This window comes from Taurulus bubalis (genome assembly GCF_910589615.1).
Source record: "Taurulus bubalis genome assembly, chromosome: 5".
Classification (NCBI taxonomy): Eukaryota; Metazoa; Chordata; class Actinopteri; order Perciformes; family Cottidae; genus Taurulus; species Taurulus bubalis.
The window spans coordinates 27,145,252-27,163,761 of NC_136593.1; the positions used below are offsets into that span (position 1 = coordinate 27,145,252).

Consider the following 18,510-nt stretch of genomic DNA (forward strand, 5'->3'; position numbering starts at 1 on the left):
ATTTGAATTATGTAACCACCAATATTATTTATTAATGTATTGTTATATTTTTTGACTTGTCTGATCAAATTGTAATAAATATGTCAGTGTTGGGTTCTATACAATGAAAATATCTATTGCCTTAAAAGTCAATAAAAATAGCTCAATGTGTAAACTGATGGTTTTAATGGTAAAGTTGTATAACTATGTTAGAAATTCTGTTTGTCAGTGGTGAATATTTTCATCATAAGTCTTTTTATTAAGTTAACTGACTTTTATACTGTCTGATGGAAAAAACACACACTTTAAATTGGGGTTTGAAAAAATTGCATTTTACATTTTTCTGAACCAGAAATGAATTGATTGAACCACAATCAAAGTAATCATTAGTTGCAGCCAAAGTTACTAGTTGATGAATAGACTCTGTGCATTAGTGAAAGACCAGAGCGGATTTCTCCAGTTTCTTGTCCATGGTCATCAGGACCTGGCTCATATAGCAGCCTGCTACACAGCAGCTTCTTTATAGATCCTGCAGTCCACCTGACAAGCATGTGTGTGGAAAAGCAGCCTCAAGCTGAGGGGCGTTCTGCTGACTGAGCCACCGTAACATGTTCTATAGCTCTCCATCATCTACTAACATTCACACAAGGAATTTGCACACAAGATGTTATATATCATTTATCATTAATATTTCATCATGAACAAAGACGCAATGAAGCTACAACTTGGAAGTTAATAAATAATAAGAACGTATACGTCAACCATGTTTTGACTGCTGGTTAAAACAATTAAGAAGAAGTTACAGGATGTTGCCAGAGAAAAGATTATAAATGTCTGCCGGCACGGTAACATGTTTTGTACTGGTTGTAAGACTTTACTTTGCCTTAGCTGTCAAAGTTAATGCGGTAAACTCAACTGCAAGCCAGAGGTTGTGGATATTATAGCTGCATTTCAATTGGAAAATGTGTGACAACTGTTGCTGGAATATACTGTATGTGTACAATCATTCAAGAGATCAGTTTAACAGGATGTAAATAAATGGAGAAAAAACAACAACATGTGTGTGTGTGTGTGTGTGTGTGTGTGTGTGTGTGTGTGTGTGTGTGTGTGTGTGTGTGTGTGTGTGTGTGTGTGTGTGTGTGTGTGTGTGTGCGTGCGTGTGTCTCAGCAGCTGACAGATTTACAAATATAAAGCTCAGACTGCCAGGTTAGCAATGACAGCCTGGGTGAACTCGTCGCTGGAGGCGTAGCCTCCCAGGTCTCCAGTGCGCACCTGTTGCAAACATAAGAACAGTTTGTTACTATATGCACAGCTGCAGCAACACATGTCCACATACAGTTCCATGGCCTGCATGTTAGAGAGCCTTTGAAAACTGCACACTAAGTGTGTGACTTTTAGAAAACTGTTTAATTTCCTAAGATATGTTCCTCTTCTTTATTTTCGCTCATTTTCTTTACCTCACAATAGGCTATACACATATTTGCATAATGTACATTTTAAACTAGATAGTGTTAATGTTCACAAACAGTGTTCCAGCTGTCCAACAGGCATCTAATATGATCTTATTTTTTTAGTATTTAACCAAAGTAACATCATTCAGTCCAACTGTGACTGTGAAGAGACAGAATGTTATTTATTCTGTGTCAGATCACACATTTGACAAACTTTAATATGCAGGTACGAAAAGCGGCATACATTCAGATTGCACCAAAAGGTCAAAATAAGAGCGCAGTGACGAATGCATGACAGTATCTTTTAATGTTGGCGGTTAGCAGCTGGCGACTCGTTCCACAAAGCATGACAGCTGAAGAGGTGACAGAGCAGCGCTGTTCATTCTTACAGCATCGGTGGCATGGAAACTTCTATGGGAACGAGCAGCGCCATCTCATACAAATCCTTTTCATACGCGACCTTGGAACATTTTGTTTAAATATATAACATGATGACCCATTTTCATTTGTTTTGGAAGACTAAAAGTGAATCAGAAAATCCTGAGTTCATGAATTTGAAATACAACCCAGTGAAGCTGCTGTGCACTCCATGATTAGAGGACCGGCTTTACGGGCACCACATAGGAAGGTTTTAAAAACATTTAAAAAAGGTAACGATGATGTTGATGTACGATATAAATCCATGAGATGTATTTTAGTGAAGTTCAACACAAGGCACAGTGGATAGAACGGCATACATCGTGGTGCTCGGGCACAACTGTCTTTTTGGTAATGAGAGGGCAGGTGAGTCTTAACGGCAGCATTCATTGGTTCACGTCGAGAGCAAAGTCCAGATTTAAGGAACGGCGACGACACATCTTAGTAAACAGGCCGGTGACGCAGGCTTTCCACCACAGCACCCACAAAGTCGCCAGTGGTAGAGTAACCACCGAGGTCTCGTGTCCGCACCTGGGACGTGCAGACAGATGGACGTGCAGACACACACACACACACACACACACACACACACAGGATAACGGGGTACAAGGAGGGGAGGGAATTAAAGGAAAAGGAGGAGGGAGAGGAAGGGCACTTCAGACAACTGTGCAGACAAATGACAGGCTTTCCTTTAAATTAATCATTTCTTACATTCACCCAGTTGCCTCCGATACAAAATCTACACCAACTGAAAGAACTTTAAGTTGAGTTTTTAGAGATGAATCGACCATGCATTTGATCTGCCCCGACTTCATGCTTGTGTCAGTGTGTTACGGTCAACATGGATCAGATGCAAAAGGCAGTTGGTTTAAAAAGAAAAAGATTGGTTTTCCTGGTAACATATAGCGCGGTTATAAGGTTGGAAATGAGCGAGGAAGAGAAATGCAAGAGAGCTAAAGTAAGATAAATGAGCATTTGTGAACAGTAAGTAATCAAAGGCTCTCTAACACACTAAAGTACACTTGAAAGGTTGTTCAATACAAATGTGTTAATGGTTAGTTAGTGTTGTCATGGCTGTGTCTCCACAGAAACAACCTGAATGAACCTGTGGGCATCCACACCCTTACCTTGCCCTGTTTGATGACCCTCTTGACAGCATCCGACACCATTTGGGAGTGATATTCCAGGCTGCAATACAATACAGTGACACTTAAGGCCCTATTCTTTATCATGCACATGTCAACGTTCAGACAAAACGGGCACTTAAGACTGTTTTCTCAGTCGGGCGTTGTGCGGTGGGCCAACTGGCGACTTTCAACAAAAACCAAGAAGACCACTCACTTGAGGTGCCTGAGCATGTTGGCGGCACTGAGCAGCATGGCCGTGGGGTTGGCGATGTTCCGGCCTACGGCTTGTGCAAAGGGGTGGCGTGCCCCCTGCAAGGGAAAAGAGACGAGGCGTAAAGTACGACACTGCCGGAGTCCTGTACGTCCTCTCCACCACCAAGTTAGCGTAAAATCGCTTTTTTCTGAAGTGAACAGTCAGTGGAAACTCACAGTCTCAAACACAGCATACTCTGCACTGTAGCTTTCCCCAGGAACAACTCCCGCTCCTCCCACCAGCCCTGCTGCCAGGTTATCGATAATGTTCCCGTACAGGTTGGGCATGACCAGCACGTCGAACTGGTACGGGTTCTGGACCAGCTGCAGCAAAGTAACACGTACAGTGAGAAGGAAATGTGACACTTGTACCGAAGCAGCTGATCATTAATTAATAAAGTCAGGGGAAGGACACGTGAGGCCGCATATACCTGCATGCAACAGTTATCAATGATTATGTTCTCATATTTGATTTTGGGGTACAGTTCTGCCACCTCCGCACAGCTCTGCAGAAACAAGCCGTCTGCTAATTTCCTGTAATAAGACAGAAGATGAGGAAGTGTTGCTGTAACTACAATGCAAAGCACCACCAAACAATTAACATTCTTTTAAGAGAAATTACTTTTTTTATTTTTATAATAAAAACGCAAAGAGGGAGCTTTTCTATATCCTTACATGATGTTGGCCTTGTGGACAGCGGTGACCTTGCTTCGTCCCTTCTTGGTGGCGTAATCAAAGGCGAACTTGGCGATGCGCCTTGACTTAACTCTGGTGATGATCTTCAAACATTCGATCACACCCGGCACGCTCTACGCAGCAGGAAGAGGGTGCACCCATTTTAATGCGGCCAGTCTTAATGAAGCTGTGACTATCAACAATGCAAGAGAATTATAAACACTTTACAAGTAACACTTTTCAGTCTGACGGACCGGATGAAGCAGTACATGGTCACACAGCCAACTAACTTTCACAATGAACTGCGTCTCCAAGACAGCTAAAGAACCATTGTATGAGAAGCAATGAACTTAAGCCCCCTCAATAAGTTGTTCAAAAATTAGAATAGAATTAAAAGACACACACATTGTACTATTTCAGCACCTCTGGCAGAGTTATTCATCTTTGTTTTGATACCCGGTTTAATGGGAGCCAAATCTCCCTCTTTAGAGAAAGACACTTCCTCTTCATGTGGGTTTTAAACCCCTCTTGCAGCGAGGAGGAGTGTCGTTTACCTCGTGTTCAAGGGAGCTGTACTCCCCCTCAGTCTGTTCGCGGATGATGACCAGGTCCAGATTGTTGTGGCGAGTGCTGTAGCCCGGCAGGCTGTTCACATGAACCACATTAGCAAACAGGTCCAGTTTACGCCTGGGGAATGGATAGGGAAATAGTAGTTTTTGAAAACAGAAAAAAAATATATAATAATTACACACAAAGATACCCATGTAGTTTCCTGGTTTTACCTCAGTCTCATCTCATATGAAGCCAGCTCTCCTTTGAATTCCATGGGTGTGTGAATCTTTCCTGGATAACATAGCATGTCATGAACGTACATATTAAGTCCATTGCGGTCTTCTAAATAACTCAGTTTTTATTAAATGGGGTGAACGATGAGCGTTGACACAATAATAATAATAATAATAATAATAATAACAATAATAAGTAAAGCTACCTTTCATGGCCACTTTGTTGTTCTTCATTGAGGTTAGCACTTGCTCCAGCTTCTCCTCACTGGCCATGTTCTGTACCTCACTCAGGTGAAACTCCTCAAATTCTACTGGGACATCTGCAGCCTGGATAACACATTTTAAAAATACTTTAAAATCAGCCATTAGAAGAACAACAAAATTAAAAGATGTGACTCAGCCAGGGTTCATACACATTTTGAACAATGGATTTCCATGACTTTAAACCAAATTTCCATGAGCAAACATTTTGGGAAATCTTCCCAGACACATCTCTCACCTGAGACGCAAAGCAGGGTTCATACACATTTTGACCAATGGATTTCCATGACTTTAAACCAAATTTCCATGACCAAACATTTAGTATATACAACACATTTCGTGGAAACATGAAAAAGTGAGAAAAAGTAGTATTTAAACTAACAATGAGAACACAAAGCATACAGTAAACCTTAAATGACACAAATGAATGAGACAATAGTTTGATTAAAAGAATAAACATTTATATAGATGCCTGTATGTATGCCTGCTTATATTTTGAGCGTCTTTCTTTTAAAAGCATATTAATTATTTAAAACTCAGCGTAAATGAACGTCATGAACACATGAATATAACACATTTACATGACTTTTACTAAACTTTTGGGATTTTATTTTTTTCCAAGGACTTTTCCGGGCCTGGAAATAACCATTTTAAAATTCCATGACTTTTCCAGGTTTTCCATGACCGTAAGAAGCCTGCTCAGCATGAATACATGCTGAATAATTGAGACAAAAACTAAATCAAACAAAAATAATAATACGATAACATCGTGCAGCAATATGAGCATAATGATTCCATCGGTCATTGTAAAAAGTACCCTGAACACATCCTTGACGGCAGTCATCAGCTCGGGTCCCACGCCGTCACCCGGCACCATGGTGACCTTAAAGATGGCATCAGCGCGCGCCGGTGGGGCTTCTGGGCCGCAGCGGCCCGCAGAGACGCTCAAGGGTCGAGAGGCCAGCTGCTGCCACCGGGGGCTACTCAGGCCCTGGGGGAGAAGACGACACCGTTAAGTACAACTTCATTGTGAAACTGTTGCCCGAATTTTGTGCAGGATGTTTCAATCCTTTCACTATCATCATGATTTATCTTGCAAGAGATGAATGAAATACAAGGTATGAATGAGCAATATTACACGAGAAATGTTGCTTTATGAGAGTACTGGTGTTTTTTGGGGTCCCTTTACAATTCTTTTGTTACTCTCATTTTGTTTCATTGATTCATTTGTTTGTTTTCTATTGTCTTATTGTTGCTACGTCTACATGCTTTGCGTCACTGCAGGTGCTATATACATAAAGTTCTTCTTCTTCTTTATATGATGTTCGCATCAATGTGAGGTTTCACATGTGCTGGATTAGCCAGACTGAGGGGGCAGAGATGGGTGTGGCTTTGCTGTTTCTGTTGACATGTTTCAAGAGGATCCTGAAGATCATCAGCCACTGACCTGTGGGCAACATGCATGACATCACATACACAGTTCACTTCAGCTGTCATCTATCTAAAAGGACAACTCAAGTCTCCACGTGACAACTGCACGTCTCTTCTGAACCCTCACACACACATTAAATAGTTGTATTATAGATCAGTGATGACAGACTGATCTAGTCTAGGAATACCTGAGTTAGCCTACCGTTAGCTTCTTTAGCTCCTTTAGCTCACGTAACCCAGAACACAAGGCGGACATTGACTTGTTTGTGGAACATCTACTGACGACCGAGATTTCTTTACTGGTTGACCAGCTGACAAAACCCAGCTGGACCCAAAAAAAGTTTTTTTATCTGGTTTTGGCTGCTCAACGGCTCGTGGTTCGCAACATCACACGAATGACACGAACCGGTGCGACTCTTTCTGTCACAGGTTAGAATTAATGCTGCTCGAGTTCAACAAATACAACTTTAATTAGGTAGAAAACCCCACCTGTTAAAATAAACACGTAAACACCGTCTCCGCACTCACCTTGACCAATGTTACTAAGCTTCCTCTCAGGGTGGCCGCCATCGTTTCAGGCGCGCAGCAACTGAGCTTCTTCTTCTTCGGTGGTTCAGTAACGGCAGCGCGTTCACTGCGGAACAACAGCGCCCCCGCGTGGAGAGAGAAGGACACTGTCTTCTGCAGAGGTCGTGTCACATTGCCATTCTGAAACATTATTTACTAACACAGAGGAAACAGAGCTTTGAGACAAGACAGGGGCTTGTAACATGATTTGTTTTGCATATAATGAGCATTTTCTATGCTGTTCTATTAACTGCCTTTCTTTCTTTCCCAAAGTTGTCCCAGAAAAATACGCACAAGATTTCCAATGTAGGGCCTTCCTGTCCTGTGCCTGTGCAAATGACTCTAAATAAATAATCTGTGGGGTAGAAATGACTATTAGGTATATTAAGCAATACAGAGTCATCTCATCCTCTGGTTTCCATTCGCTCACTGTGACAGCTTTCCCGGTTCATATCTCTGAGTAGAGAAAAAACAAACAAACAAACCACAAAAATAACACACACACACACACACAATCTATATAATGATACACCTGACACAATGCTTAGATCTGCAGCTAAAGGTGTGGTAGTGTAAAAACACAGCAACGGTTGTCTGTATGTCTGTATGTGCTCATTTGCTCTTTTGAGAAGTCTTCATATGTGACGATGGCAAACTGAATCTGAAGATGGTACAGCATAGGAGAATATAGGCGAAAAAAACAGATATGTAATATTTTGAGAGGTGTACAAAATAGGAAACAGGAAAAACGTATTATGCAATACATATAATGTTCAATTCAATTTGACTGATTCAGGGCCCAGTGCCACAGGGCCCCTGGAACATGCTTTACAGTTATTTATTGTGTCAGAGCTGTTGTTGAGCTGAGCTCAGGGGGCCAAAAAGTCCCTCTTGGTGCCTCCTGTCCATCTTTATGTGAACAGCTGAGGATGCACATTGTCACACTAACGCATACAACGCTTTCCATAAGTTGCTTTGAATATTGTCTTTAACAATTTGCATTGTTGCAACATTACATTTGCTGCTGCCACTCATGCCCCCACCCTCTGAAATGGACCCATCCTAAATAGGTCAGGGGGTTCCCCATCCTATTCCAGGTAAGTGACGCTCTCTGCTGACACACAGGATGACATCAGGTGTTAAACTTACCACCGTGAGACTGTAGATCCGTGGCTATAGTCTGACAGACAAATAGTCTTCATTTACCTTGTTGGGTATTTAATTTGGGTATTCATGGTCGCATTTTTTGGGGGGCAATGTGGGGCATCTGAAATAGTGGAGAATTTGCCCTGAACTCGACCTCTCAGGCAAAGCCCTCCTCCTTATTTTGTTTTGAAATCATTACATTGGCGCCACACAGCTGAGTATCCTCTAACTATCTATCTTTTTTTACTATGTGTCTCTTGTGTGCACTTTACCTGTCTGCTGCTGTAATCCTGCAATTTCCCCACTGCGGGACTAATAAAGGAATATATTATTGATATATCTATCTATCTATCTATCTATCTATCTATCTATCTATCTATCTATCTATCTATCTATCTATCTATCTGGCTATATTTGTTATATGTGTATGAATATACAGATATAGGTATTCAATTCTCAAAATAATGTTACTTGAATGTAACGATAGCATATGAAGAAAAGCACCAGCTCGGCTCGGGCACAACTACTTTCCATATCGATCAATCTGTTGATTATTTTCTCAATTTAAGAGTCGTTGTTTTGTCTATGAAATGCCAGAGCATGGTGAAAATGTATATTAGAGTTTCCCAAAGCTCAAGATGACATTCTCAAATGTCTTGTTTTGTCTTCAACTCAACAGATATCCAGTGTAAAATTAACCAGAATCAGATAATGTTGTTTTATTTTTGTGAAGAATTACTCAGAGGTAACTGATGATCACTTAATAGTTGACAACAAATCAATCAATAGACACATCGTTGCAGCCCTAAACTGGGTGTAATTGCCTTAGAGCCTGAAAGACCGGACTGTGGGATAAAATCCCACCGTGACGTCGCGCATGGCTCGTGGCTGAGTTTACTATATATGGGCAAAGACAGGCAGAAGAGCGCTGCGCCCGCTTCCGTGTTTGTGTGATCGGGGAGTGCACAGCCGGGGGAGCTTCACCTTTTCATTCATTTGTGGAGAGTAACGTGAAGCAAGTGACCAGCAAGCAACATGTCGCACGAACTGAGTAAGTCTGTTTATTTGTAATAGCGGCGGCAGAGAGGGAAATAAAAGCGCCGGAACTCTTTAATTGTTGACGACATTCTTCCGCAGATCAAGCCAGTCGGCCAGCGAGCTAGCCTCGCCCATAGCTGCGTGGGGTTCACACGTAATTCAGCAGACTAAAGACTATTCTTATTTATTTTTTTAATCACAGTTTACATTCCTCCGTGTCTGACTACGTGCCGTGGAGACGCTGCGGCCCCGACGCGCAGTGCATTACGCAGCAGTTGATTCAAGTTGGCGTGATCCAGCCGAGCTAACGTCAGTCAGGAAATAGTTCGCGTTGTTGTGACATGCCCAGACGCACGGAGGCTGGCTGACATGTCGGGGACTCCTGCTGGGGAAGCAGGGCGCAGGGGACGGGCTGTGGCTGTGGCTGCGGGAAGTGAAGAGTAGGGCTGTCATTTTTTTATTTTTTTTTTTGATCACGATAAGAATTTATTTAGAGCCAATGCGGAAGCCTCAAAATGCACCGACCTCCTTTTAAAGGTGTTCAAGTACTGCTCCCAGGCTTTGTGTTGGGAATGTATAAGCAACGCCACTAAAATAATTGTGCGTGAGGATTTATGTGTTTTTCTTTTTTTAGACAATAACGTTACATAACCACAGAATATAGCAAACAAAAAACATCCAGTTATCAGTATAATCTTGGAAAACCATTTGCATCCTGCAAATAAAGATGAGGCACAGTATCAGGAAGTGCATTTATATCGTTTTTGTAATTATTATTTTTACCATTAAGTGTGTGCACTTAAACGTCGTCTTCTGCCATCTTTTTAAAAATCTTTTTGTTGAAAAATCAACTTTTAATGAATGCATATCTGTGAGGTCCGCAGCCATGTTCAACACACCAACTCATCAGAATGATTGATGCAGAATTAACTCTGCATACTCGTATCCTAGCTGCAAAAAATATTAGTCATGGCAGCGCAAGATATCAGACTCTATCAACTGGAGTAGCCCTGGATGTTCAATGTAACATCGTCCGTATGTTTGTTTATGCTGTATTAACCGAAATGCTTTATATTATCTTTTATTTCTTAGAGCATGTATTTGCCAGCCTCCCACAGATGGAGAGGGGAGTTGCAAAAGTGATTGGCGGTGATCCCAAAGGCAACAACTTCCTGTATACCAATGGGAAGTGTGTCATCATCAGGAACATTGAAGTAATGTTTATCTTCATGAAATACATATTAACAAGTGTTAAGTGCCTGCTTTTGTAATTATGCCAATCTGGCTCTCGGCTCTGCCGTTAGTCATAATGGTCAAGAATGCATTTTACTAACACATTACAGTACATTGCTTTGATCGTTTTGGATTCTGTGACTCAACACAAAAAATCTTTGTGTTGAACGGCACGGTCAAACGGAGCCTCTGTTGCACCCGTGACCAGCATGTGGGTGACGTCTGGGGGCACAACAGCAAGATGACATCATCAAACTGTGGATGTCAGCGAAATTTAAGATTTTCAGCTGGTGTTCAGTTACTCTGAATTATCAGGAACCAGTTGTACAAAATGTATGAAACATCTTCGAGTAACGCCTCATGTTGTTTTTTTAAATGTATTTTTCTTTCTTTTTTAAAGATATTGCAGTTTAACTAAAAAGTTATTGTGTGATCACTCCCACTGTTTATATTACAGCGGACACAATCCTACAGGGATGTGTCCCTTTTTTACATTTACTAAATTAATCTAACACGTGAAATGTTATCATAAGTAACTGGACCAGTGGCCCAAACTCTGAAAATATGGCCCAGGTAAAAAAAAAATTATATATATATATATATATATATATATATATATATATATATATATATATATATATAAACAAACAAACAATACTAAACCAATTTAAAAGTGAACTGCCTCTGTCAGTTGCAGACCTGCTGATGTCTCTCATTCTCTGCCCTTACAGAATCCGGCCATAGCAGACATTTATACCGAACATGCCCACACGGTTACTGTTGCCAAGTATTCCCCCAGTGGATTCTACATTGCATCTGGAGGTAAACAACCAGATGTCAACAACTGTGTGTGTGTGTGTGTGTGTGTGTGTGTGGGTGTGTAGTTACCAGAGTAAAGTACATAACTTTACTAAAACAATTGTTTTTATCTCCTTTTTTAGATGTATCAGGAAAGATCCGCATCTGGGACACCACCCAGAAAGAGCACATTCTCAAGTACGAGTACACGCCCATTTCTGGCAAGGTCAAGGACATCGCCTGGACCGAGGATAGCAAGAGGATGGCGGTTGTTGGGGACGGACGAGAGAAGTGAGTCTGAGGGGTTTTCATTAACTGTTTGCTTTAGATCTTTTTATTAATGTTGAACATGCAAATGTGGTGTTTTGATGGAATTATGTCAGGCTATTAACTGTATTAGATATCTTAAACATCAATACAATTATAAATAAGTCAATCAGTATTTTAGTCTGTCAGCATGGAGCAATATTCTGCGTACGCTTTTGTGTATACTGTCTTTTTCCTGGAACGTTTTCCTGCACGTTGTTCTCCCGCTGCAGGTTTGGTGCCGTGTTCCTGTGGGACACCGGCTCCTCGGTCGGGGATCTCCACGGACACTCCAAGCACATCAACAGCGTGGACATAAAGCAGACGCGCCCTTACCGCCTCGCCACGGCCAGTGACGACACCTGCGGGTCTTTCTTCAAAGGGCCGCCCTTCAAGTTCGAGTTCACACTACGAGTGAGTCGCAGAGATTAACTTTGGCCCCATCCCCCCCTCATAGGAATTTGTGTTTAGGCAAAGCAATTAGAGCAAAGCTGGTTGATCTGATATGCAGAAAACTCAAAGGCCTAGATGCCATCAGCAACTTGCAGTGCGAGTAGAAACAAAACATCGGCCTCCAACAAACGCAGACATCGTAGGAGGTGAAGGAATGTCTCTGACTTTGAACCAGCGCCCTTATTCTGAAAGCCCGCCGGTCATCTCAAGTCGGCCCCACCCTGGTTGTTGACTGTTTCCTTGTTTCCAAATTACATAACCCACTTCCCCTGTAACTTCTGGGAGAATGAGTGAGCCACACTCTTCCAGAAACACTTGGGGCCTAAAACACTATTGAGCACCACGTTTTGTCTTCTGCTTAAAAATCCTATTTATTTTTAGACTGTCAGCAGTTTGTTTTCTCATTCAATTAAAGCACATTGTGTATGCTGACCTGTAGTGGGGATAGTTGCATGTACATTATGTTGTGTCAAAATGAAACTGCTCTGATTGTCTCAAGTAAAGGACTATGAATATCTTTTTGTCAATAAGATGAGAGCGAATGATAAATATATGTATTCGTTCTACGTGCCAGTTTGACTTGTATGTCATCACTTTGATGATAGAATAAAAGTCTAAAACGGTGCCAAATATGGACAGTATGTTGACGTGAACCATGTTTCCTCATGAATCATTTCCCTCTCTTCTTCCCCTCTGACCGCTAAAGGACCACAGCCAGTTTGTCAACTGTGTTCGCTTCTCTCCAGATGGAAATGTGTGTGTTACAGCTGGTGCTGACGGTCAGGTGAGTCATCACGTGACCATATGACCAGTTCAAAGTAAGATTGGCCATACCAAAATAATTAACGAAACCATCACGATGATATCTACAGAAACGATGCAAATGTTATCTGAGGACGTCTCCACCTCAGTGGCCGGTTTATAAATAAAATATTAGAAATATTTGTTCCTACATCTGTCTAATGAGCAATATTTCCACAGATGTTTCTCTACGATGGAAAAGAAGGAAAGCTTATTTCCTCACTGGGTGGAGAGAAGGCCCACAAAGGAGGCATCTATGCCGTAAGTCGCTATTATTTAAATTTTTTACCGTAAAAGTTGACGCTACATTCGGTATTGGTTAGCTGGATGGGTTTTAGTTTATTTTTCCCAGAGTTGGCATGCAGTCTGCCTCGAGTGTGAAGAACACCTCCTCTGCTTTTTTCCCTTTTTTTTTTAAATTTTTTTTTTATTAAATCGGTGGATTATGTGTTCTGAAAGCATCTCCTTCTGTCCTCAAGTTACACTTTTTTTTTTTAATAATTTTCCAAATAACTGTTGGTTCTGTTGAGGGAAAATTGATTTTGAACTTTCTCCACCCCGCCCAAATGTGCACCTTTTTGGTTCCATGCACATTAATATAACCCCCCCCTCCTCCCTGCTTTAAATCCTCCAGGTCAGCTGGAGCTCTGACAGCTCCCAACTGATCTCTGCCTCAGGGGACAAGACCGTGAAACTGTGGGACGTTGGCACAGGTACGGCCGTCACCACCTTCAACCTGGGTGCTGATGTGACGGACCAGCAGCTGGGCTGCCTGTGGCAGAACGACCACCTCCTCACCATCTCCTTGTCAGGGTACATCAACTACCTGGACAAGAACAACCCTGACCGGCCCATCCGCACCATCAAGGTCAGGCCCTTCCTGGATATTCTGAGTTTCTTCCACTTTATCATAAGCTTTTATTGGTATTAAGTTGATATTCTACATTAACTCTTCTTACGTGCACTTCTCTGAAAACATGCACTTGCTCATCCAACAGGGTCACAGCAAATCCATCCAGTGTCTGACCGTTCACAAAAAGGATGGGAGACCATACATCTACTCAGGGAGTCATGATGGACACGTCAATATCCTTTCGCTGATAAATGAGGTCCCCCATAAGGATCCTTTTGATCGTTTAGAGATGCTCTGGCAAATGTAGAGGCATGTGTTAATTGCAAATGTTCAGTTTTAGATTGTTGGCAGCTTAACTCGAGGGTTCTTTAGCACAAATTAAAGCCCTTTCCATGAAATGGAAGGTCCTGCAGCCCAAATGAAGTCTATGAGATGGTGCATTTTCGTTCATTTGGCTCTAATTTGGGCTTTTTGAGAGGAGATGAAACTCGCACTCTCAAAAAAAAAATAGGCTGGGATATTATTTTAATCAATAAATGAAGACCGCAAGCTTGAACCACCAGAATTGGATAGGATTTAGAGTGTAGTGGGTAGTAACTTTATCCGAGCAGGGATCTTTCTAATGCAGTCAATATCATGTTGGATATCATGTCATGATGGATTTGCTTTTGTGGTACAGTCACTAGTTTTTTTTTGGATTTATAAAAAGATGCCTTCATCTATGCATTAGATTAAATCTTGGTGCCAGGATCGCAGAAGGGAGGAGGTGTCCAGGGTGTGAAGGGTCTGCAGTGATGCTTCCTGACTCTGGAGACTCACAAGTCCTGGGTGGAGGGCAGGCTGACTCTGCATTCTGACACGCGCATGTCAATGTTTTTCCCTTAACGAAAGCTTCACATTACTGGGATGCAGAAACTGGGGAGAACGACTGCTTCTTGGGGAAGGGCCACAGCAACCAGGTGAGCAAGATGGTGACGGACGAAGCCAACCAGCTGGTGACGTGCAGCATGGATGATACGCTGCGCTACACCAACCTCGCCAAGACGGAGTACAGGTAGGGCTCATGCTGGTTGGCTGTGCAGATAACTGAGAGTGTGGATTGTGACGCTGTTCTGTGTTTTTGTCTGGTAATGATACTGGAAGCCAGTCTGTGCAAAGCAGCCGCCTGGAAGAAAAGACTTTAAGTTGTGAAGTTTATGACTGTTGGTAATAGGTCGATGTACCAATGTCTCATAATCTGTCACATAGATTATAAGTAATGATGTTACTTGAGAATTTGTCATTCACAACCCCAAGAACATAGTTGTGCTATGCATCAAGTCAATATTTTAGTATAAGGTGGATGGAAAATGGCAATTCAAAAATGAGTGCTGTTTATCAATCAATATTGTTTTGGTGTGAGTTGGAAGTCTGCCTTCCCTCCATTATCCTGGGACGTTATGGCTTGTGGTGCTCTAGACGCCAATTTTCTCTAAGTCTCTCACCAGAAATCACTTGTGTGAGTTCTATAATGTGTGGCACATGGCGAGTGCCATATAGTCCCATGACATTTGAGGCAGACGTCTCTTTGGTGGAAATCACCAAAACTATGCAACTCACCAAAGCAGTCTAGATCTATAAATGGCACTACAGGTACGGGCAATAAAAGTGTATCTTTTGATTTTTTTAAACTCCGTTTATGTCTTGAATGTCCCTGTAATGGCTGACTTTTTGCTTTCGGAATTCCATATTTTTGTTCACCTCCTGTTAGGATTATTTATAAAATGGCTAAGCATTCTTATTGGTGGTTTTCAGTGCCTCCGATGTGGTGAAGATGGATTTCCAGCCAAAGAGTGTGTCCGCAGCAGCAGGAGGGCTGTCACTGGCTGTGTGCATTGGGCAGGTAATGCCTCCGTTTTGTCGTCATTGCCTAAATTAGTTATGATCTTAATGATTCTCCTGTGGACACATTGTTGCACTTCCAGTGCTTTACATAACCCACCCAATATTTTAACCCTGTGGCTGCAAACTGTCTTATTTTGATGCCATCATTCGTCATCCCTCGCTTCTTCTAGATTGTCTTGCTGAAGGACAAGAAGAAAGTCTTCACATTGGACAATCTCGACTATGAAGCAGAGGTTGGCGCTCTCCATCCTGGGGGAACCGTTGCTGCTGTTGGGGGTGCAGTAAGTGGAAATCTGCTTTCAAGTTTAGGGTGATAATAGCATATCTTGGTATTTTAGTAGTGCTCCATTTTTAAGGAACCATCACAGGAACCTGCACACTTCATCACACCTTAATTGTTTTCCCTTGTTCCTCCTCAGGATGGGGGGATCCGTCTGTACACCATTCAGGGCAACTCTCTGAAGGACGAGGGTCAAACTCTCAAGTCTGCAGGGGCGATCACGGATATGGCTTACTCTAACGATGGCGCCTATCTGGCTGTCATCGACGATAAGAAAGTTGCCACAGCTTTTAATGTGGCTGACAACTACTCGGTAAACATCTTTGTCCTGCATACTTTATAATATCTATTTGTTGCATTCCTGAATATCCAGCCCACGTAGGGGTTTTGTAAAAGTTAGTCGTCTCTTATATGCATTTCTTTTTCCCCACCAGGTCAAAAATGAGTTTTACGGACACCACGCCAAACCAGTGACTTTGGCCTGGTCACCTGACAATGAGCACTTTGCGACTGGTGGGATGGACATGATGGTGTTCATCTGGACGGTTGCTGATTCAGACAAGAGGATTAAGATCCCAGGTAGGCCGTACAGGTCACAAGTACACACTGATGCACTTGGAAGTCACTCTGCAACTAGATCAAAACACTCAAAGGCAACAGGACATGTTTTGCGGAGATGATTCATTATGCAATGAGAGCATGTAGCGGCGCTTAAAGTAAATATTTTGCTCCTGGTTGCTTTGGAGACGTCTGTGGTAACAGCAAGTATAGTTTGATGCTACTGCAGAGACTCCTTCAGCAGCTGTCAACACATGTGGAAGATGACTGTTACTTGTGGCCGTTCCACAATAAAAAAACACTGTTTCGGCAGTTTTAATGTTGCGCAGCAGTTGGAAACGTTCAGTTTGCTTCAGTCGTAACGGTAAGCGGCTCAAGGAGATCAGCAGCAAAGAGCGAGGCTGATGTCAAACGGATACATTTACAAATCATTTCCTATGATGCAAGCATGGGAATGGCTGACTCTGCCTCTAGAGATGAAGACTAATATAGAGCGGTAATTACAGAATGTAGCGGTAGCTCATACAAATTTCTCCCATAAGTAGTATCAGCAACAGGGTTTGTTTTTCTTTAGTTCATACCTCGGTCTGTATTGATTATTGAACTTTGCTACAAATACTTGTATTTTAATTGAACGCTTTCCTTACGACGTCTTTAACGGTTGTTTTGTTCTTGGTCTGCAGACACCCACCGGTTGCACCACGTCAGTGGCCTGGCCTGGGTGGATGAGCACACCCTCGTCACCACCTCCCATGACGCCAGCGTCAAGCAGTGGATGATTAAATACTGAGCGGACAGACTTCCACATCTCCAGGGACAAGGACTACTGTAGAATGAAATCTTTCCTCTTACTGTATTTTCACTATACGGTGTTCTATGGCGTCTGTAAACATCTGAATTGTAAATTGGTTCTGGCTCGGGGGAACTCCCATAAAAAATGATCCAAGATGCGTCTATTTGATGTGATTAACCTCAACTAAACACGGAGGCAAATTGTTGAAATATGCGATGTAACCATGAGTGCTTTTACATCTCTGAGCTGTGTGGACCCACAATATTATTTGTAAGCTCAACATTCCATAGGTAATAGCTTTCATTCGGTTTAAACTGAAATCCTTGTGTCAATCTTTGGGCTCAATGCATCTTAACTTTCAACGTAAGTTGAAATAAATGAAAGTTGGCTTTTTTGTTTTTGTTTTAAATCAACAAAATCATGTTTGAAAGAAAATTAAACCTTTTGGTTCCATTACTGAAATGAGCAGTAAACTAATCTGAGCAGCAGTGGTCTGACACGTTTAAATTTTCATGGTGCAAGGTTTTTTTTTTTTTCTCACTTTGTCTAAGGTTTTATACTTTGTATGTATCACAACTCTTCTTGTTGAACTGGGTGACGATCAACTGAAAGAACAAAGTAGGCGTACAGCCACGATGCCGTCAGTTCAGTTGAAGGTCCCGTGTTGTTGTTGTTGTTGATGATGTGCTTTTCTTTGGGCCCCACTATGCTTGTCGGCACTTGTTTTTTTTCTCCCCCATGTCTTTATGCATTCGCTTCCAAGGTGGAAGTTATTAATGAATAATAAAACATTTTTATGCATTTTCCCTTTCATGCAGATGTACACTCTTTCTACTAGCCATGTTGTGGTATTCAGGCTCACCCTGTTCAGAGCTGGGGTTCTGGTCAGCTCTTAGGTGTGAATGCACCCAAGACACCATGTGATCACTCGGACCCCATTAGGAGGTGGTCTGAGCCGCATGAGGCCACATCATTTAAGCAGCATGTATGTGAACGTGTCCTGGGGCCACATTGAAAGACTGACCTGTGTGTGTGTGTGTGTGTGTGTGTGTGTGTGTGTGTGTGAGATACTAGAGTGAGGTGACCCACAAGTGTGTGCAGCAGAAGGTTGTGTTGCTTTATGAAGGTAATAGAATAACAACAAACACTTTATTACTCCGACACTGTGGACAGCCGTGCAAAACAGCTCAACTTGTTAGTTTCACAATAAAAGACCCTGACAATCAGTGGAAGAGTGGGTCGTCCTTCAATCAGAGTATCGGCGGTTTAATTTCCACAGAATTTCACTGCATGTTAATACCAGGTATCTGCAGGCCCTCTGGGTGCAGAGACAGAGGGACGGGCAGCAAAGATCACTCAGTGACTAAGTTTACCATCATGTTATGTAATAGCTGTGTCCTGTCATACGACTAATATTCTTT

The 18,510-nt window shown here is 42.2% G+C and overlaps 2 protein-coding genes across 3 annotated transcripts; one reads left to right on the forward strand and one right to left on the reverse strand.

Moving 5' to 3' along the window:
• Nucleotides 1-644: 644 nt before the first annotated feature.
• On the reverse strand, nucleotides 645-6,949 carry idh3b (isocitrate dehydrogenase (NAD(+)) 3 non-catalytic subunit beta; the record flags this gene model as incomplete). 2 transcript variants are annotated; one of them, XM_079218603.1, is made up of 11 exons in its annotated part: nucleotides 1,542-2,379; nucleotides 2,976-3,036; nucleotides 3,190-3,284; nucleotides 3,405-3,551; nucleotides 3,659-3,761; nucleotides 3,903-4,036; nucleotides 4,457-4,589; nucleotides 4,685-4,745; nucleotides 4,894-5,014; nucleotides 5,766-5,939; nucleotides 6,908-6,949. In XM_079218603.1, 11 exons carry the CDS (start codon nucleotides 6,947-6,949, stop codon nucleotides 2,290-2,292), a joined length of 1,161 nt encoding a protein of 386 aa, XP_079074729.1. In that variant the 3' UTR covers nucleotides 1,542-2,289. The 2 variants fall into 2 exon arrangements, with proteins under 2 accessions (XP_079074730.1, XP_079074729.1); XM_079218604.1 differs by lacking the exons at nucleotides 1,542-2,379; nucleotides 6,908-6,949 and adding an exon at nucleotides 645-1,252 and having other exon boundaries at nucleotides 5,766-5,794.
• A 2,099-nt stretch (nucleotides 6,950-9,048) lies between these two features.
• wdr1 (WD repeat domain 1) lies at nucleotides 9,049-17,890 on the forward strand. Its single transcript, XM_079218590.1, is given in 16 exon segments — nucleotides 9,049-9,143; nucleotides 10,223-10,344; nucleotides 11,095-11,185; nucleotides 11,305-11,452; nucleotides 11,701-11,881; nucleotides 12,627-12,704; nucleotides 12,902-12,982; nucleotides 13,356-13,589; nucleotides 13,720-13,803; nucleotides 14,466-14,468; nucleotides 14,471-14,628; nucleotides 15,369-15,456; nucleotides 15,629-15,739; nucleotides 15,878-16,051; nucleotides 16,173-16,317; nucleotides 16,980-17,890. Coding segments are annotated over 16 exon segments (1,821 nt in total). The 5' UTR covers nucleotides 9,049-9,127; the 3' UTR covers nucleotides 17,087-17,890.
• The last annotated feature ends 620 nt before the right edge of the window (nucleotides 17,891-18,510 follow it).